This window comes from Festucalex cinctus, chromosome 13, assembly GCF_051991245.1.
Source record: "Festucalex cinctus isolate MCC-2025b chromosome 13, RoL_Fcin_1.0, whole genome shotgun sequence".
Classification (NCBI taxonomy): domain Eukaryota; kingdom Metazoa; phylum Chordata; class Actinopteri; order Syngnathiformes; family Syngnathidae; genus Festucalex; species Festucalex cinctus.
The window spans coordinates 24,956,618-24,976,259 of NC_135423.1; the positions used below are offsets into that span (position 1 = coordinate 24,956,618).

The following is a 19,642-nucleotide window of genomic DNA, read 5'->3' on the forward strand; positions in this document are numbered from 1 at the left end:
TCCTGTCATATTATTTATTAAGATCCATTGCGTAACAATTTATCAATAATAGTACATAGCATCATTTCCAGTATAAGACTAATGTGGCACAAAAATCAAAGATCAGTATGAGCAGTGGAAAGATAAAAGCTGTTTATACTCGAGCACAGGTGTGTGGTAGATTGTGAAAATACAGTAACAAATGTGCAAAGGAAATTAATGTTGCTTTTACTCAATTGACGAGGTTTGTGCACAATCTAATGGGGTCCAAGCACTATACCAAGGTCCATACCACTTTAAAATACACCCACAAAAAAAAATATTGTTAATTTATGACAGTGTACGTCAAAATTTGAGCATGATTATATTATAGAGGTTGTATTTTTAATAAAGCTCTTACATAGGATCTCGTTAGATTGTGCAGGTGCACCCAAAGTGCATTGTGACCCCACAACATTCAATAAATCCTTCATATACCTTCTATGTACATCTGAGGTAAACATCACAGTCATTTCACCACTTCCAATAATAAACTAAAAACTAGTCATTTTGCTTGTGGTAATGAACGCGGCTATAACTGCTGTGCTAGTGAAACAAATGAACAAAGTGCAGCATGGGAGAAGAAATCACCAAACAATTACTACGGTGGCTACAATGATAGAAAGACAATTGACTGGTCACCATGGAAACGCTAATCTAATCTTGAGACCATTTTGGGTGGTGGGAGTTTACTCCTGTACTATGCCCATTCCAAAATAAAGGACAGGTGGGGATCGCTTGCTACAGAGAGGCCTGTTTGACTTCCTGAGCACTGCTGTGGAGCCCTTGCACAAGGCACCAGAGCCCGAATTTCACAGGACAGTTGTGCAGCCCTCTCACTTCAACATCTCTGGATATGGATCACGGCACGCAAGTACAAATAAATGCAGGTTTTTTGACTGACATGCTGGCAAACACAAGAGGTCTATATTTGATTGACAGTCGCATAAAGGCAAAACTCTACGAAACTGTCTCACCCGCATCTTCAAAGAAATAATAAACCTGAGGATAGAGTCTCTTGTGTCTCTTATTAAGAGGCTAAGTGCAATTAATTGATCTGACCTTTGAAATTTGACTATAAAGCCCTTTTCACACTGCACTTAATCAAGTGTAAAAGAGTCGCGCGGCAACACGCGGCGACCAGTTTCCAGTGTGTCCATATTTGGAAGTGTTGACATAATACTGCTAAATGCAATGTGAAAAGGGCTTATGACACCAGTTGTTGATCTGCAGTGTATGCACATTTTCACAAATATTTATCATAATCATGACATGTCACTGTTTAAAGGGCTCAGTGGGATTACCAGGTGTGAACACATTTTGACAGGAAATGGTTGCATGGCTTATGTTAAAGGGAAGAATCTTTGCAGTTAGATTCAAGTATAGGACTGAAATTTTACAGATTTTTTTTTTTTTTTTTTAACACAATGAAAAAGTGAACTGCACGGAAATACTTGATGTGTGACCATTTGAGTAAGAACCACAAAAACAAGAAACATGTACAAGCCACGACTGTATGATAAAGCTTTAGACAAAGTGTTGATCTACAAGTATCAGTTCTTCAATTAAAACAAGAACAATAAAGCAGCATTAAAATTCTGGGGAACTTGCAAGATTTTTGAGGTGTAACATGGAGATTACAGCTAATATTCCTCTACTCCATAACATGGAATATTTTTAATTATTAGTATAGAAAACACCCTGCAATTGGCTGGTAACCAGTTGAGGGTGTACCGAAGTCAGATGGGATAGGCTCCAGCACCCCCGCGACCCTTGTGAGGAGCAAGCGGTTAAGAAAATGGATGGATGGATAGTATAGAAAAGCACGATATAAATCTGATGCATTGTTATTATAATTAGTATAATGGTTTACACCTCTGATTTAAACGGGAGTACCTCTAATTTATCGATTTTAGTACCGGATTCTATTTTAGAATATGATTACAGAGTAAGCGGTTAAGAAAATGGATGGATGGATGGATGGATGGATGGATGACAGAACAATTAATGAAAGAAGCCTATTGACCCATATGCTATGCACTATATAGTGTAAGAGTAAGAGGATGTACTCCAAATCAATATGAACAGGTGACTAAAAAGTTCAGAAAGTGGTGTTTGCTGTTTATTTCTCAGTTGTAACAACATTTCTTTCCACTATACTTCATACTGTTAGAAAGTTGGTTTATATTCCTTAACATCAGCATCGAGTAAAAATTTGGCACATTTTCCATTGCAATTTGCCGTTCCTTACAAATGGGGCACAGGCTTTTCAATGCTATGCTGTAAAAAGTATGGACAAGAAGTATTGCTACAATAGAAATGATCGACCAAATTCAAAACTTCTCAACTTTTTGTTTGATATTAAGTAAAATGAGCACATTACTCAATTAGCATGGAGTACCGGTAGCTTATATTAGGTTGATTAATATTGGGAAGCATTATTACAATCAGCACAACGGTCAGTGTTATGTTCCTAAACAAGAATCTGGATGGCATCTAATCACTGTTTGAAGTCCACAATTACGAGCAGACTACAACCAAATCTAACATCAGCCCACATGTACGTATGTTGTTGTTGTTGTTGTTTTTTTAAGCTATTCATTGATTGAATGCAGGTAAAGTGGTTGCAAAAATCAAATTGTTGAAATCCAGAAGCTAGCATGCATGGATGTAATTATAAACTGTCAGCCGAGGACAGTGAGCAATCAGCTGCTCAATTCGTTTTAGTTCCCCTGACCCCATTTAACTTTAACTTTTGATTCTTGTCCTCTTCCTAATCTATCTGATTCTGCATTGATTAAAAGTGGATAGCATTTTCAACATCCTATTTTCATAGCTTTTTTCTCTCAACGTAAAGCTCCGCTTCTCCGCTCTCAGAATCCGTTGGAATTGACCTTACCGTGACACGCCCCTCCCTGCCCACTAAATGCAACGAGCAGCGCCCTCCGACATTTACCGGTCGAGATGAGCTGAAGTGCATTCACAGTCACGGAAAAGTTGTCAAATCTTCCTTGTGATTTCTCGGTCAGGTATTTTCAGGACGCTGATATTTCTCTTAGAAGCAAGCAAAGGGGGGGTTAAATTTTTTAGTGAAGGGTATCTTCACTCCCTCACCATGCAATTTTGCTAAAAACCAAAAGGAAATACGCATCGCTGTCTGCCGCAGCAGAAGTCAGGAAAAGACCGAGTCGCCTCACTGACTTCGACCGACTGTCGGCAAAACTGAAGTTTTTGGATATTATTCTTGTCAAGCAGTTTAAGAATGAATTTATAGTATATTACCTCATAGTTTCAATGTTTTGTTGGCATTTTTAGTAAATAGTAAGTCAACAAACGTGTGGATAGTTAGCTACCCGGAGCTATCGTTAGCCTTAGCTAAAAACAACAAGGGAGAACATTACCTTCGTGCAGACATTGTAGTTTCTGCTCATTTTGGAGGGATTCGACTGGTCGTGTGTGTGGTCTTCAACAAAGTTTGATCCAGCGCAGACATTTTTCGTAGTTGTTTCTTACACAAGCCGTGACTACAGCAGGATGCCGGTTAGTCAATTGGGATAACGGCTATCACTCTTACACAAGCTGTACTACAGCGTTTAACCATTTTATTTATTTTTTCTTGGCTTTGGACAACCACGTGACGCAATGCACTACCAGGAGCTGGATTGCTTTTGTTTGTCCGCAGCAAAACGCACGTGCCGTCGCAGACATGATGTCTTGCGTCTTGATTGGTTTACTAGGTCATGCGGGCATGCGTTACGGGTAAGGTCAATTATGTAGCTATCACAAACTGTTCCGAATTTATGGTGATTTGAGGTCACTCCCCTCTGACGCATGACTTCCTTATCCTCCTCACATGACATTCTGCAAACTACCATAATGTATGAGGCATCGACTTAAACCTCCACTTCTCTGCTTTCAGAAGCCGTTGGAATTACGTTGCTAGCGCTAACAGTTCAGGAGTTACGGTAATTTGAAAAACATGCATAATTTGCTGTCAGGGACGACAGGTTCGTATTTTGAGGGCTTAATATTTCTCATCACAGACACCTAACGGTTAATGGGACACATTCCAGGCACATGAAGGTACTATGAAGTTACCAGAAGGTCCCGACTCAAACCCTAATTACTTAGTGGGTTTTATGCATTAGGCTCCCTCTGTAATTTATAACTGACAGATCCCTATCAGGACCGTTGTTGTCCAATCGTTTGCCACCTTGCTTCAGCTGGTTAAATCTGGCTTGTTCAAGCTGGGAGCAAGTCTTCCCTTGCTCCTGCCACGTGTAGCTCGCCACAGCCGGAGAAATCATTTAAGCAGAGAGGAGAAAGCAGCAGCAATCAGGTCAAGTGCTCTGATTGGTCAGTCACATTGTCAAAATCATCCTCCTCCGCCCTCATTGGCTCTGCAGCTGCAGAGGAGGGCTGTGATTGGCTGGAGCAAGACAACGGGGAAGAGCGGCTCTGTGTGTCATCCTCGTCCCGCGCCATCACCGCCGTCCGACCCGGCCTCAACTCTTCTTCGCGTGTCCTCCTCCTCCTCGCTTTCCTCTGCTCCTCGACCGTCCACATGCTCTCGTCTTCGTCCTCCTTCCCTTGCGCCTCCCTGTCGAAGTCCAGAAGCTCCTCCATCATCTCCTCGATCTCCAGCTCGCCGTCCAGCTCCTCCTCCACCTCGGACCGCAGCTCTCCCATGCTTTCGGTCCTGTTGGTGTCGTCGGTCTCCTCGTCTTCGGCGATACCTCTCAGTCTCTCGGGGGGCTCGCTGGCCTGACTCTCACCAAACTCCAGGATGGTGGGCAGGTTGCCCTGCTTGGGACAGCGCTTCCTCAGGCTGATCAGGAAAGGCTGAGGCAGGGAGAAGATGTCCACGTTGTTTCCCAGGTCGATCCATGTCACACTTGGGAAACTGTTGGGATCCTATAGGAAGAAAAATACCTACTTATTGTTTTTCTCAGGTTAAAATGTAATGACAAAAGTGATATCAAAATATCATAAACTGACAGAGACTTGACTATCAGCGTTATTTACTAATACTTTGATCTTTTTGTTTCGAAGGAAGCTCTCGAAATCTGCTTAATGACAAGCTCTGAAAAGCCTTGAACTAGTCTACTTGAACTAGTAGAATTGTGGAAATGATATTTGTTTATGTTCTTATTCACAACTATTCAATAGCACATGGGTGAGGGGGAACCCGGAGTACAGCACAGGTTTCATAAGTATGAAATGAACACATTCGTAGGGTTGTGCGGGATATAGGCCATTTTCATTGAATTAGGACTCTACCAATCATTCACAGTACCGTTTGTTGATGTCATTGCATCTTCCTCAGTGTAAAAATGGCATCCAGCACGTCTGACTATTAGGTGGGCAACTCCTTCAGCTATAAAGCTGGCTAGTTAACTTAGGCAGGTGTCAAACATCCTGTTTTGAGCTTCGTGTCCCGAGTCCTGGTGGATTTTGTCAGCCCGATTTGTTTTGTCTCGCTATTTACGCATGTCTCGTCTTGCCTTTTTTTTTTTTTTTTTTTTTAAGTCCAGTTAGCAAGCCAATTGTTTAGGGAATGTGTATGCCAAACACATGGTTGTCATAGTGATTCATAAGATGAATCTAACTAGTGTTCCCTCGTTTTCCGCTGGGGTTAGGTTCCAAAAAATACCCGCAATAAATTAAATCCGCGAAGTAGTTAGCTTTATGTTTTACAACTCTTATAAATGTTTTAAGGCTCTAAAATCCCCGACCGCACAATTTATACACTTTTCTCATTGAGGCATTTACATGTTCTCACATTTCTCTCTTGTTCAAACATTGACAATGTTCAAACCTTCATAAATTTTATAAAATGGGTATATTACTGTAAAAAAATATGCAAAATTGCACTTTAAAAAAAATCCACGATACAGCGAGACCGCGAAAAGTGAACCGCGTTATAGCGAGGGAAGACTGTACATCTAATCGCTAACAGGGGTGTTTTTGTCATACCGGAACTAGCACGAGTTCTTGCTTCCGTGTTAAATGTAGTCCTACTACTAGCCTAATGTGGTTGCCGGTCAGATTCAACGCAAGCTGATAAGTTTTTATGACAATATTTCCAATGTTGCAATGTGGGACCGGCATGGTAGATAGTAGATAGTAGGGGTGTGAATTGCCTAGTACCTGACGATTCGATTCGTATCACGATTCACAGGTCACGATTCGATTCGATACCGATTAATCCCGATACGAATTTATAAGTCGATTGTTGCGATTTTTTCTCATTCAAATTTAGAAAATACTAATCAGTAAGCTTGTAGAGTGTAAGATTTATATGAAAATGTATTATTTATTTATCTGAAATTTCAGTCTTATAGAGGTTGTAATCTGTTTCATGTTTGAACAGCATTAAAATAAAATATTAAGGCTTAATGTTCCGTTCATATAACATTCTTCCATGCTCAAGGTGTGAATCCTAAAAAAAAAAAAAAAAAAAAAAAAAAAAAAAAAAAAAAAAAAAAATCGATTCTGCCCTTATTGAATCGATTCGAGAATCGCGCGATGTAGTATCGCGATATATCGCCGAATCGATTTTTTTTAACACCCCTAGTAGATAGCAAGCTAGCATTAAGCATTAGCTAAAGCAATTCAACAAACAATAATCACCAGACTGACTAGTGATTAAATTTGTTATAAATAGTACCTGGTGAGAATTTGTGTATTTTATTTTCAGCGTAATTGTAGGGTCCAGGTTTTTAATTTTGACAATCTGGTGATCCTAAGATAGCAAGTGTGGTATATGGTGTGGAGCCGCTCGTCTAACAGTAACAGCTCATCTCCATGCCATTGAATAAGATACATTTCTGACAAGTATTGTTAAAGGGATGCTTGACTGATTGAGCCATTTTCAGCAGTAAAAAAGTTAATATTTTGTCCAGAATGAATTTGATAATGTCATTGTTTTTCTTTTTTCTTTTTTTTTTCTTTTTTTAAGAGCTCAGAATTGTTCATTCGGTAGTCTTACCGATTCAACGTCTTATCATCATTGCTCTTTGTTGTGTGTGTGTGTGTGTGTGCGTGCGTTTGCGTGTGTGCGTTTGCGTGCGTGCGTTTGCGTGCGTGTGCGTGCAAATACGTATAAATTTATACTCATTAATTCACCTAAAGCCTTATAAATATCCCATTACCCTTCGCCTTAACCAGGTACTTCAGAATCTTGCCAGAGTCGTGAGGTTTAAATGGTCAGGAGACCAGAGAAAAGGTCAGAAAAAAATTAAGAGAAAAGAAAGATAAATCAAAGTGAAATCCAGCACCGACCAAACACTTCCTGCCTTCCCCATGATTACAAAATCAAAGTCATATATTACTACAATTCAGCAAACGTCAAAAACTGATTTATGGCCCCCTAGAACCAATCAGAGGCCGTTATTTTGAATTAAGCCCCGCCCCCAGCCAATCAGAAGCCGTTATTTTGAATTAAGCCCCGCCCACATCCACCTTCTTAGCCAATCAGAAGCCGTTATTTTGAATTAAGCACCTCCCCCTAACCAATCACAAGCGGAGGGACCACCTGTCAAAATTTGACAGGTACCCCGCCCCCCAACCAATCAGAACCCGTTATTTTGAATTAACCCCCGCCCCCTCACAACCCTAGCCAATCAGAAGCCGGAAGACGGCTCCTGTCAAAATTTATTGATGACATCCTGCACCCCCAGCAAACATATGTTTTCCGGTCCCCCCTCCCTTCCCCATCACAGCCCTAGCCAATCAGAAGCCGGAAGACGGCTCCTGTCAAAATTGATTGATGACATTCCGCACCCCCAGCAAACATATGTTTTCCGGTCCCCCCTCCCTTCCCCCTCACAGCCCTAGCCAACCAGAAGCCGGAAGACGGCTCCTGTCAAAATTGATTGATGACCTTCTGCACCCCCCAACAAGCATATGTTTCCGGATACCCCTCTCCCCCCTAGCAAGACCCCCCATAGTTCTACCGTCTGCTAACCATAAATTGTTTTCGTCCTGATAAAAAACTTTTCATCGTGTCACAGGAAGGACACGCCTTTTGAAGTCTTGCAGGAAGCACCCCCCGGCCCTCCTTGAAGTAGAACGGGTATCAACCGGGGGGTCTCGTGGGAAGCGGCGACCCCCCTTATCAACACGATCAAACTTCACACCAAGTTGGGCGACAGGAAGCCCCCACCACCGGCGCCTCTATCGGGTATGTGCGTGCGTGAATGTAAAATAGTACGAGGCTCTCTTAATCGAGTTAAAGTGTTGTGAATATTAAAAAAATGTTATCCATTTGCTTCTTGTTTTTTAAAATAAATAAAAGAAACTTACCGGTGTTTACGGGTACGAAGTTGCGTCTCCTTTAAAGGGTTTTTCTTTTTTTTTAAATAAAATAAAAAAATAAAGAGGATCGGTTTCTAACTGAAGGAGTTGGAAATACAGACGAAAAAATAGATTATTCGTGCGTAAAGGGTGGTTATTTAACCCATTTCAGAACAACAACCCCTATTCCTCGACTGACATTGTAAAAAAAGCTGAAACCGATGGAGAGGTCTGAGTGTCACCCCTCCGCGGTGAACAGCACCATCTAAAGGTCAAAGGATGTTACAGCCTATGATTAAGAGAGGGAGGTAGGTATTAGAATGTGATAAGTTTGTCTGTATTTTTAATTTTAATTAGAGTGAGGCATGAAATTAATCGGTTGATGTTTTGTGCGTTGTATTTGATAGCAATGTAATAAAGACATTTTGGTAGGATGAACACAATAAAGTTAGTCTACAAAAGTAAATTAGGGTATTAAAATGTTGATAATGAATGTAAAACCTAAAAATTTGATTCAAAGGTATTCAATTTGTAAATTATACATTTTGGATGACGGAACAATGTATGGCATTAGAGTAGCGAAAATTTGTTTACCTTTTTTTGTGTGTTTAAAAAAGATAATTGTACTAGTTTAAAAAAATACTGATTTCTGGAGAGAATATGTAATCACAAACTCAGGTAGGAACTGCATGTGGACATTATTGGTCAGACGTCTGCTTCTTTTTAAAACTAAGAGAATTGAAAGTATGAAACTTTGAGTTTCTTGATACGTTAATAGATTTATACTCTACTTAACCCTTAATCTTTAATCTTAAAGCCGATCTTTGCAACAATTTAACCAAAATCAGCTTCTTATTACTAGATTAACACCTTAGTCTCTTACAAAGGGTATTCCTGTAAGCCCTTTGCTAATAGTTTTTTTTAGAAAGGATCCACGGTTTGAATTTATGACACCATAGATGTATTTGTACATGAAGAAGGGTGTGTACACTTTTATTTTAATTTTAATTAGAGTGAGGCGTGAAATTAATCGGTTGATGTTTTGTGCGTTGTATTTGATAGCAATGTAATAAAGAAATCTCGGTAGGATGAACACAATAAAGTTAGTATAATTTTGTCTACAAAAGTAAACTAGGGTATTAAAATGTTGATAATGAATGTAAAACCTAAAAATTTGATTCAAAGGTATTCAATTTGTAAATTATAAATTTTGGATAACGGAACAATGTATGGCATTAGAGTAGCGAAAATATGTTTACCTTTTTTTTTTTTTTTTTTGTGTGTGTTTAAAAAAGATAATTGTACTAGTTTAAAAAATACTGATTTCTGGAGAGAATATGTAATCACAAACTCAGGCAGGAACTGCATGTGGACATTATTGGTCAGACGTCTGCTTCTTTTTAAAACTAAGAGAATTGAAAGTATGAAACTTTGAGTTTCTTGATACGTTAATAGATTTATACTCTACTTAACCCTTAATCTTTAATCTTAAAGCCGATCTTTGCAACAATTTAACCAAAATCAGCTTCTTATTAGTAGATTAACACCTTAGTCTCTTACAAAGGGTATTCCTGTAAGCCCTTGGCTAATAGTTTTTTTTAGAAAGGATCCACGGCTTGAATTCATGACACCATAGATGTATTTGTACATGAAGAAGGGTGTGTACACTTTTATTTTAGGGCTGTAGCAATTCAAAATGGAATTTTCCACATTTACCAGATTTAAAGACATACTTATATGTTATCCTAAATGTGATTCACTGTGCAAAATAATACTAATGACGCTAAATCACGAAAATACAAATAATTCCTATAAAACAAAAGAGGAACCTCACGACGAGGCGTTGCCCAAGTTCGAGTTGTAAACCTGCTTTGGGCATATACATTTTCTACAAATGTACCACTGAGAATATTTGCAAGCTTGTAAATAAAATACTAAAGGGTTACCAACATGAAAAAATAAATTTTTTGAGCTTTTAGCTGTGTTAAAATGCTCTTACTATACCAAATACATGACCGAATTGGAGTTTTCCTCCATTCGCCCCTCTCTGAGAAATTCTGCTCTACAAAACACCAGCCCCAACCTGAGAAAACAAGCAGCTGGCGGTCTTTGACATCATAAGGTTACCCTCTCTCACGTTTTTGTCGTACGTCTAGCTATGTATTTTATGTTTTTGAGCTGTTGTATATAAGATTGTGTTGTACATAAGAATTTCACCCCCTCTTACGTTTTTGATGCGTTATAAAACTAAGAAATGTACTGATTTTTTTTTTTAAAAGGATTAGGCTTAGAGAAGGTTTTGGTGGCACTCTCATGAGCTGAGTGCGCAAGTTGTTTTAGCCCCTCTGCAGATGCGTACACGTATAAAATGTTATTTTTCTGTTTCTAGTTTTGTTACCGCTAGTGCTATAATTTGTGTCTATGCGATTTTTATCGGATGTCTCTATGTATTTTTGTTGTTTAAGTTTATGAGGTTTGTATATACGAATGCGCTGTGTGGAAATGGGTTTTATCCTCTATCGTTTTTGTAATATTTAAAAAACTAATAAATATACTGTTTTTTTGTTTTTCTTAAACTGATTTATGAAAAGGACTTGTAATCGCAAACTCTTTTTTTAAAAGCAGTAACTGATTTAGGATGTGGAGGGGGAATGTATTGTGGGGATCATACTTTTGAAATCTTTAAGCTGTTGATTGTAAGAGTCTTCTATCTTGATGTTAGCCTTTTTATCTGAATATGTATGAATGAAATATCTTCTAATTATTAGCTCGGATTCTTTCAATGGATAGCCCTGTAAGGCTTAGGATTGTAGTTTTTTAGAAAGTATCTGGGTATGAAATATGTTTTTATTCTGTTAGGAATATGGCGCGTACGTGAAGAAGGATGATGTAGTTTTATTTTTGCTTTGTTTCCGTTTTAGTTTTTATCTGATTATGTATGAATGAAATATCTTCTAATTATTAACTCGGATTCTTTCAATGGATAGCCCTGTAAGCCTTAGGATTGTAGTTTTTTAGAAAGTATTCGGGTATGAAATATGTTTTTATTATGTTCGGGACATGGTGCGTACGTGAAGAAGGATGATGTAGTTTTATTTTTGCTTTGTTTCCGTTTTAGTTTTTTAGATGGGTGAAGGCATCGTTTTAAGGTGCCAGGTGTATTTTGTGCAAATAATATAGGGATACTTACTTTTTATTTCTATGTGTACTTGTATAAACGGTTATTTTTCTGTTTCTAGTTTTGTTACCGCTAGTGCTATAATTTGTGTCTATACGATTTTTATCGGATGTCTCTTATGTATTTTTGTTGTTGTTTAAGTTTATGAGGTTTGTATATACGAATGCGCTGTGTGAAAAAGGGTTTTACGCTCTAACGGTCTTGTAATATTAAAAAAAACTAATAAATATACTGTTTTTGAAATCTTTAAGCTGTTGTTTGTAAGAGTCTTCTGTCTTGATGTTAGCCTTTTTATTTGATGATGTATGAATGAAATATCTTCTAATTATTACCATGGCTTCTTTCAATGGATACCCCTGTAAGGCTTAGGATTGTAGTTTTTTAGAAAGTATTCTGGTATGAAATATGTTTTTATTATGTTCGGGACATGGTGCGTACGTGAAGAAGGGTGATGTAGTTTTATTTTTGTTTTGTTTCCGTTTTAGTTTTTTAGGGGGGATGCAGGCATCGTTTTAAGGTGCCAGGTGTATTTTGCGCAAATAATATATGGATACTTACTTTTTATTTTTGTTACCGATAGTGCTTTGTTTCGTGAAACCCTTATGTTTTGTTTTGTTTCTTGTTTTTCTAACTTACCTTTCGAGGATAAATAAAACGTCTTTAGACTTATCGCTAGCGATGATGTAGCACGTTTAACACTCTAAATAGTTTTATCGCTGCACGACGTATTCGAACTAAGAGATCCCAAGTCTTTGTGAGTTTTTTTTTCTTCTTTTAAATACTTAGAAATACCCATTGTTAAATTAGCCTATAAGATATTATTGAATATGATAGTCTGTAAGATTAGCTATACTAAATCACCCCAGGGTTTAAAACACAAAACTACGAGATTTAATCAGAGCGTAACAATCTACCGCGACGATCTTTTTTAATCTTAAAACCGCTCTTTGCAGCAATTTACCTAAACATATAGTGAACAAACGTGTATCTTGTATGACTAAGAGACATTTAACTTTTGATTGAACGATTTTTTTTTTTCCTTACGAATTGCGCTTACTTTCCGATGGTACGCGTAGGTAAACAATTTTTACACGCATATTTACACATCGGGACTCTTTAATTTACCTACTACGCGTGTTTTTTTTGTGTGTTTTTTTCAGGAATTTGGGAGAACACGCAAAGTCTACCCAACAAGGCCTGAGGCAGGACTCTATCTCACAACCCTTTATGCTAAGAAGCCAGCTAACGTACCGCCCTGATTGTGAAATAACAGCTACTATATTACTTAATTTGAATGAATAATATTATTTAAGACGTCTACCCATCTAACGCTTTAAAAAAAGCGACATAATTCAGATAAAAATATTATTCGTACTATATTGGGTTTTTTTTTACAATAGTTTCTGAGTTCTCACAATAGGTGTTCGATGATACTATTTTATAGTTTTATGTTTTTCTTACCGGTTTGATTAACTTGTATTACATTTATGACGTTTCGCTATCATCTTAAAACACATCTTTGCATCGTTTTAAGGTGGCCGGTGTATTTTGTACAAATAATATATGGATACTTATTGATTTCTGATCAATTTGTACTCGTACATTTACCTACTTTTGCTTTTAGGCGTATGTTAGTTACTTGTATATGAGTGCGTATTCTAACTTTCCCATTCACTTCTTGGTTCCATTCCATCACCCCTGCGAGACCGGACTCGTCTACTTAATATCACTAAAGTCTGTTCAAAAATCATTGGATACCCTGTCAGAGCCTTATCTTCCTTTTGTGACCGAATCCTGCTCGATCCCTCTCACTCACTTCATCGAATGTTTGAGTGGCTTCCATCATCTCAGCAGGCTGAGACGCCCCACTCTGACGAAGACAGCGGCGGAGAAGGAGGAGGACTACATTTGTCCCCAGATCACTAAAATCTCTTGAACAGTGACCCCCCATCCCTGGGCCAAATTGCGACAGACTGACTGACACGTAGCACTTTAGTGTGAAGCACGGAGCACTTTCTTTTGTTTTTTTTTATTGTTATTTATTATTTTTCGTATTTTTTTTATTTATTTTTTTTTATTTTTTTTTTTAATGTTCATTGGTTTCATGTTTTGTTTTTTTAACTTCCCCCTCGACGACAAATAAAAGCGTTTTTGAATTGAATTGAATATTTAATTACTTGTGGTATTTTATTCATTTTTAAGTTATCTGGTTTACTTGGTATCATTTTAAGCTGTATGATGTATTTTATGTTAATATATGGATACTTATGTACACATCTACTTATTCATTTCAGATCCGTTTTTATTCGTATATTTACCTACTTTTGATATTAAGTTTACGATGGCTTAGACTGTTTGAATGCGCTGTATAAAATAAACTCGAGTTGAGTTAGTTAGGTACTGTTTTGTTTTTTTGTTTTTTGTTTTTTTTATAAAGTCAAATTATTACCTTTATGAAACTTTTTAGTTCTCCTTACGCTTTACTATGAAATGTTTCAAAATACTCGGTCCCTCCAAAACAAAGCAAAACAAAACGTGTTTACACATTTTTACGGATTTTAAAAAATTCTTTACACGCTTTAAACGTCGGCTTAGACCCCTTGTGTCTTTACTGATGAATATTATCGTTAAATGTTTTATCCCGGATTAAAACAGGGGGGACTTATTCAAAGATGTTTTATTTTACGGTAAATGTTTTTATAATAGTTGCATATTGATTTTAATGTGCGAAGGAATCAAGGACACTCTCTGACTTTCATTTTAAAAAAAATCTGTTGTTTTAGCGCCACCAACCTTTTAAAAAAAAAAAAAAAAAAAAAAAAAGAGAAACTAAAGAAGTCTTTATCACTAGAAGTTTGATAGTTTTTTTAATTCCTATCCACGCACCCCCTCGCCACTTCCTTGCTCCACCGGAGGTCTAAAACTCGATAAGAAAACAAACGACAAACATGATTTTAATCCATACAGATATATTTTTTATTTAGTTACAAGGGACGTCAACAAAAAGACATGTGATACATTATAAAGCACATCAAATAAAACATAGGGACGCACCTTGCTTTCAATAACAGTTTGGAAGTTTTTCATTTTATTTTTTAGATTAAAAGACTCGTCGTTGTCGTAACAATATTTAGCACAGTCAATAAACAATATCATGACGGTCATCAAATGTCCCGCTTTAATATCATGGTTACACCAATTATTCAATACATATTCCATCGTGTTAGTCATGTTTACACGGTTCTTCAAATAACTTGGATGATAAAGATCTTACTATTTCATTCATCAAAATCATTTTCCAACAGTTTTGTTCTCAACGGACGTGTGTGAAATGGTTTTCTCTACAATTTCCATCCAATTATGCAAGCTTTCGAAAAAGATTCCCCCACCTCACAGGTACCAATCTGCGATCAGATCTAGCTGTTCATGGCTCAGTCCTCCGTCCCAACAGTTATCGAGAACGATCTTAATTCTGTCTAACACCATACGCTCATGAACGTAGTCGTGTAGCACAAATTCTACGATGCGTTGGACTTCCTCGGTAGTCGTCTCACGATGGGTTATGGTTAAGATACGGTGAATCGTCGACAGAAAACGTCCGTTACATAGTAGTTTCATGATACCTTCAAAATTCCTAGCAAGATAATACGGTTCCCGATCATAAAATAAGCAGGGATGTCTTAATTGGCTCGGTAATTTTAAATCACATCCGGAGCAATTCTCTCTGCTATATTTATGGATAGCGCTCATCAACATATAGCTAACAGTCTGCTTAATACAATTATATCTTGCATTTATTACCCAGACGTCCGGCGAGTAGTCCCAAACCAATTCACCCTCCCTCTCCTTAGGCCCGGCAGAAGCCTTCGGTAGACTGGTTAGCGAGTCGTCGTCGTCCACGGAGGTCTCAAGAGAGGAAACGTTACTTTCCGTACCGTCCTCAGTCGGGCGATCATCGGGTTGAGGAGACCCGGGCGGAGGATTGTTCTCCTCTTCCTCAGCAATAGGGTCTATCATCTGTAAATATAAACGTAGGTAACCCTCCTTTTTTTATTATTATTATTACTATTATCGATGTTAGTAGGCTACATCGATTCGTCAAAAGTAGTTTACCGGGATGGATGCCGTAGACCCGAAGTCAGTAGACGATGTTGAGGATAAGTTGCAAGCGGTCACGGGGCTGGAACTCCGGTAGGGTCCGTCGATAAAGGTTACGTTTGCCTCATCCTCTTCGACGTCCGAACGCTCAGGACTAGATGTTGTAAGATTTGGCGGCTCGCTGAAAATCTGCATACTTCTGGAGAGTCGTGGGGATGTCCAGATCGTTCTAACTCGATCCCCCAGAGGTGGTGGCACTGCTAAATCTCCTCAAAGATTATTAAACGTTCGCATTGTTAGGTTTTTTTTTCTCGAAGGGGGAGTGTTAGATGACGGCCGAGTGGTCTTTATTAGCACGAGACCCCCACAGGGGGCGTGGATTTTTACCAAAAAAAAAAAAAAAGGTTGGTGGCGCTAAAACAACAGATTTTTTTAAAAATGAAAGTCAGAGAGTCTCCTTGATTCCTTCGCACATTAAAATCAATATGCGACTATTATAAAAACATTTACCGTAAAATAAAACATCTTTGAATAAGTCCCCCCTGTTTTAATCCGGGATAAAACATTTAACGATAATATTCATCAGTAAAGACACAAGGGGTCTAAGCCGACGTTTAAAGCGTGTAAAGACGTCGCTAGAGAGTAAACTCTCGGAATAACTTTAAATTGTAAAACGTTAGCCTCACGAATAATTAGTCAATACAGGAATCGAGTAGGTAAATATGAATTACAAATTTTAACGGTATACGTACGCATTCAATAAAAATACAAGCGGGCATTTAATACTCGGCAAAGTCACGCCTAGAATTTTTTTAAATCCGTAAAAATGTGTAAACACGTTTTGTTTTGCTTTGTTTTGGAGGGACCGAGTATTTTGAAACATTTCATAGTAAAGCGTAAGGAGAACTAAAAAGTTTCATAAAGGTAATAATTTGACTTTATAAAAAACAAAAAACAAAAAAACAGTACCTAACTAACTCAACTCGAGTTTATTTTATACAGCGCATTCAAACAGTCTAAGCCATCGTAAACTTAATATCAAAAGTAGGTAAATATACGAATAAAAACGGATCTGAAATGAATAAGAAGTAGATGTGTACATAAGTATCCATATATTAACATAAAATACATCATACAGCTTAAAATGATACCAAGTAAACCAGATAACTTAAAAATGAATAAAATACCACAAGTAATTAAATATTCAATTCAATTCAAAAACGCTTTTATTTGTCCTCGAGGGGGAAGTTAAAAAAACAAAACATGAAACCAATGAACATTAAAAAAATAAATAAATAAATAAAATAAAAAAAAATACGAAAAATAATAAATAACAATAAAAAAACAAACAAAAGAAAGTGCTCCGTGCTTCACACTAAAGTGCTACGTGTCAGTCAGTCTGTCGCAATTTGGCCCGGGATGGGGGGTCACTGTTCAAGACATTTTAGTGATCTGGGGACAAATGTAGTCCTCCTCCTCCTTCTCCGCCGCTGTCTTCGTCAGAGTGGGGCGTCTCAGCCTGCTGAGATGATGGAAGCCACTCAAACATTCGATGAAGTGGGTGAGAGGGATCGAGCAGGATTCGGTCACAAAAGGAAGATAAGGCTCTGACAGGGTATCCAATGATTTTTGAACAGACTTTAGTGATATTAAGTAGACGAGTCCGGTCTCGCAGGGGTGATGGAATGGAACCAAGAAGTGAATGGGAAAGTTAGAATACGCACTCATATACAAGTAACTAACATACGCCTAAAAGCAAAAGTAGGTAAATGTACGAGTACAAATTGATAGCGAATTGAAGCGATAAGTCTAAAGACGTTTTATTTATCCTCGAAGGGTAAGTTAGAAAAACAAGAAACAAAACAAAACATAAGGGTTTCACGAAACAAAGCACTATCGGTAACAAAAATAAAAAGTAAGTATCCATATATTATTTGCGCAAAATACACCTGGCACCTTAAAACGATGCCTGCATCCCCCCTAAAAAACTAAAACGGAAACAAAACAAAAATAAAACTACATCACCCTTCTTCACATACGCACCATGTCCCGAACATAATAAAAACATATTTCATACCAGAATACTTTCTAAAAAACTACAATCCTAAGCCTTACAGGGGTATCCATTGAAAGAAGCCATGGTAATAATTAGAAGATATTTCATTCATACATCATCAAATAAAAAGGCTAACATCAAGACAGAAGACTCTTACAAACAACAGCTTAAAGATTTCAAAAACAGTATATTTATTAGTTTTTTTTAATATTACAAGACCGTTAGAGCGTAAAACCCTTTTTCACACAGCGCATTCGTATATACAAACCTCATAAACTTAAACAACAACAAAAATACATAGAGACATCCGATAAAAATCGTATAGACACAAATTATAGCACTAGCGGTAACAAAACTAGAAACAGAAAAATAACCGTTTATACAAGTACACATAGAAATAAAAAGTAAGTATCCCTATATTATTTGCACAAAATACACCTGGCACCTTAAAACGATGCCTTCACCCATCTAAAAAACTAAAACGGAAACAAAGCAAAAATAAAACTACATCATCCTTCTTCACGTACGCACCATGTCCCGAACATAATAAAAACATATTTCATACCCGAATACTTCCTAAAAAACTACAATCCTAAGCCTTACAGGGCTATCCATTGAAAGAATCCGAGTTAATAATTAGAAGATATTTCATTCATACATAATCAGATAAAAACTAAAACGGAAACAAAGCAAAAATAAAACTACATCATCCTTCTTCACGTACGCGCCATCATATATTATTTGTACAAAATACACCGGCCACCTTAAAACGATGCAAAGATGTGTTTTAAGATGATAGCGAAACGTCATAAATGTAATACAAGTTAATCATACCGGTAAGAAAAACATAAAACTATAAAATAGTATCATCGAACACCTATTGTGAGAACTCAGAAACTATTGTAAAAAAAAAAACAATATAGTACGAATAATATTTTTATCTGAATTATGTCGCTATTTTTAAAGCGTTAGATGGGTAGACGTCTTAAATAATATTATTCATTCAAATTAAGTAATATAGTAGCTGTTATTTCACAATCAGGGCGGTAAAATCGCATAGACACAAATTATAGCACTAGCGGTAACAAAACTAGAAACAGAAAAATAACATTTTATACGTGTACGCATCTGCAGAGGGGCTAAAACAACTTGCGCAATCAGCTCATGAGAGTGCCACCAAAACCTTCTCTAAGCCTAATCCTTTTAAAAAAAAAAAATCAGTACATTTATTAGTTTTATAACGCATCAAAAACGTAAGAGGGGGTGAAATTCTTATGTACAACACAATCTTATATACAACAGCTCAAAAACATAAAATACATAGCTAGACGTACGACAAAAATGTGAGAGAGGGTAACCTTATGATGTCAAAGACCGCCAGCTGCTTGTTTTCTCAGGTTGGGGCTGGTGTTTTGTAGAGCAGAATTTCTCAGAGAGGGGCGAATGGAGGAAAACTCCAATTCGGTCATGTATTTGGTATAGTAAGAGCATTTTAACACAGCTAAAAGCTCAAAAAATTTATTTTTTCATGTTGGTAACCCTTTAGTATTTTATTTACAAGCTTGCAAATATTCTCAGTGGTACATTTGTAGAAAATGTATATGCCCAAAGCAGGTTTACAACTCGAACTTGGGCAACGCCTCGTCGTGAGGTTCCTCTTTTGTTTTATAGGAATTATTTGTATTTTCGTGATTTAGCGTCATTAGTATTATTATTTTGCACAGTGAATCACATTTAGGATAACATATAAGTATGTCTTTAAATCTGGTAAATGTGGAAAATTCCATTTTGAATTGCTACAGCCCTAAAATAAAAGTGTACACACCCTTCTTCATGTACAAATACATCTATGGTGTCATAAATTCAAGCCGTGGATCCTTTCTAAAAAAAACTATTAGCCAAGGGCTTACAGGAATACCCTTTGTAAGAGACTAAGGTGTTAATCTACTAATAAGAAGCTGATTTTGGTTAAATTGTTGCAAAGATCGGCTTAG

General features: G+C 37.3%; 1 protein-coding gene across 1 annotated transcript in view; it reads right to left on the reverse strand.

The window, feature by feature from the left end:
• lrrc75a (leucine rich repeat containing 75A) overlaps positions 1–19,642 on the reverse strand; it is a 75,600-nt gene continuing 55,958 nt past the window's right edge. Inside the window, exon 5 of the mRNA XM_077541357.1 lies at positions 1–4,932. Within this exon, the coding sequence (XP_077397483.1) occupies positions 4,354–4,932 (579 nt within the window). The 3' untranslated portion in view covers positions 1–4,353. The remainder of the gene's footprint in view (positions 4,933–19,642) is intronic.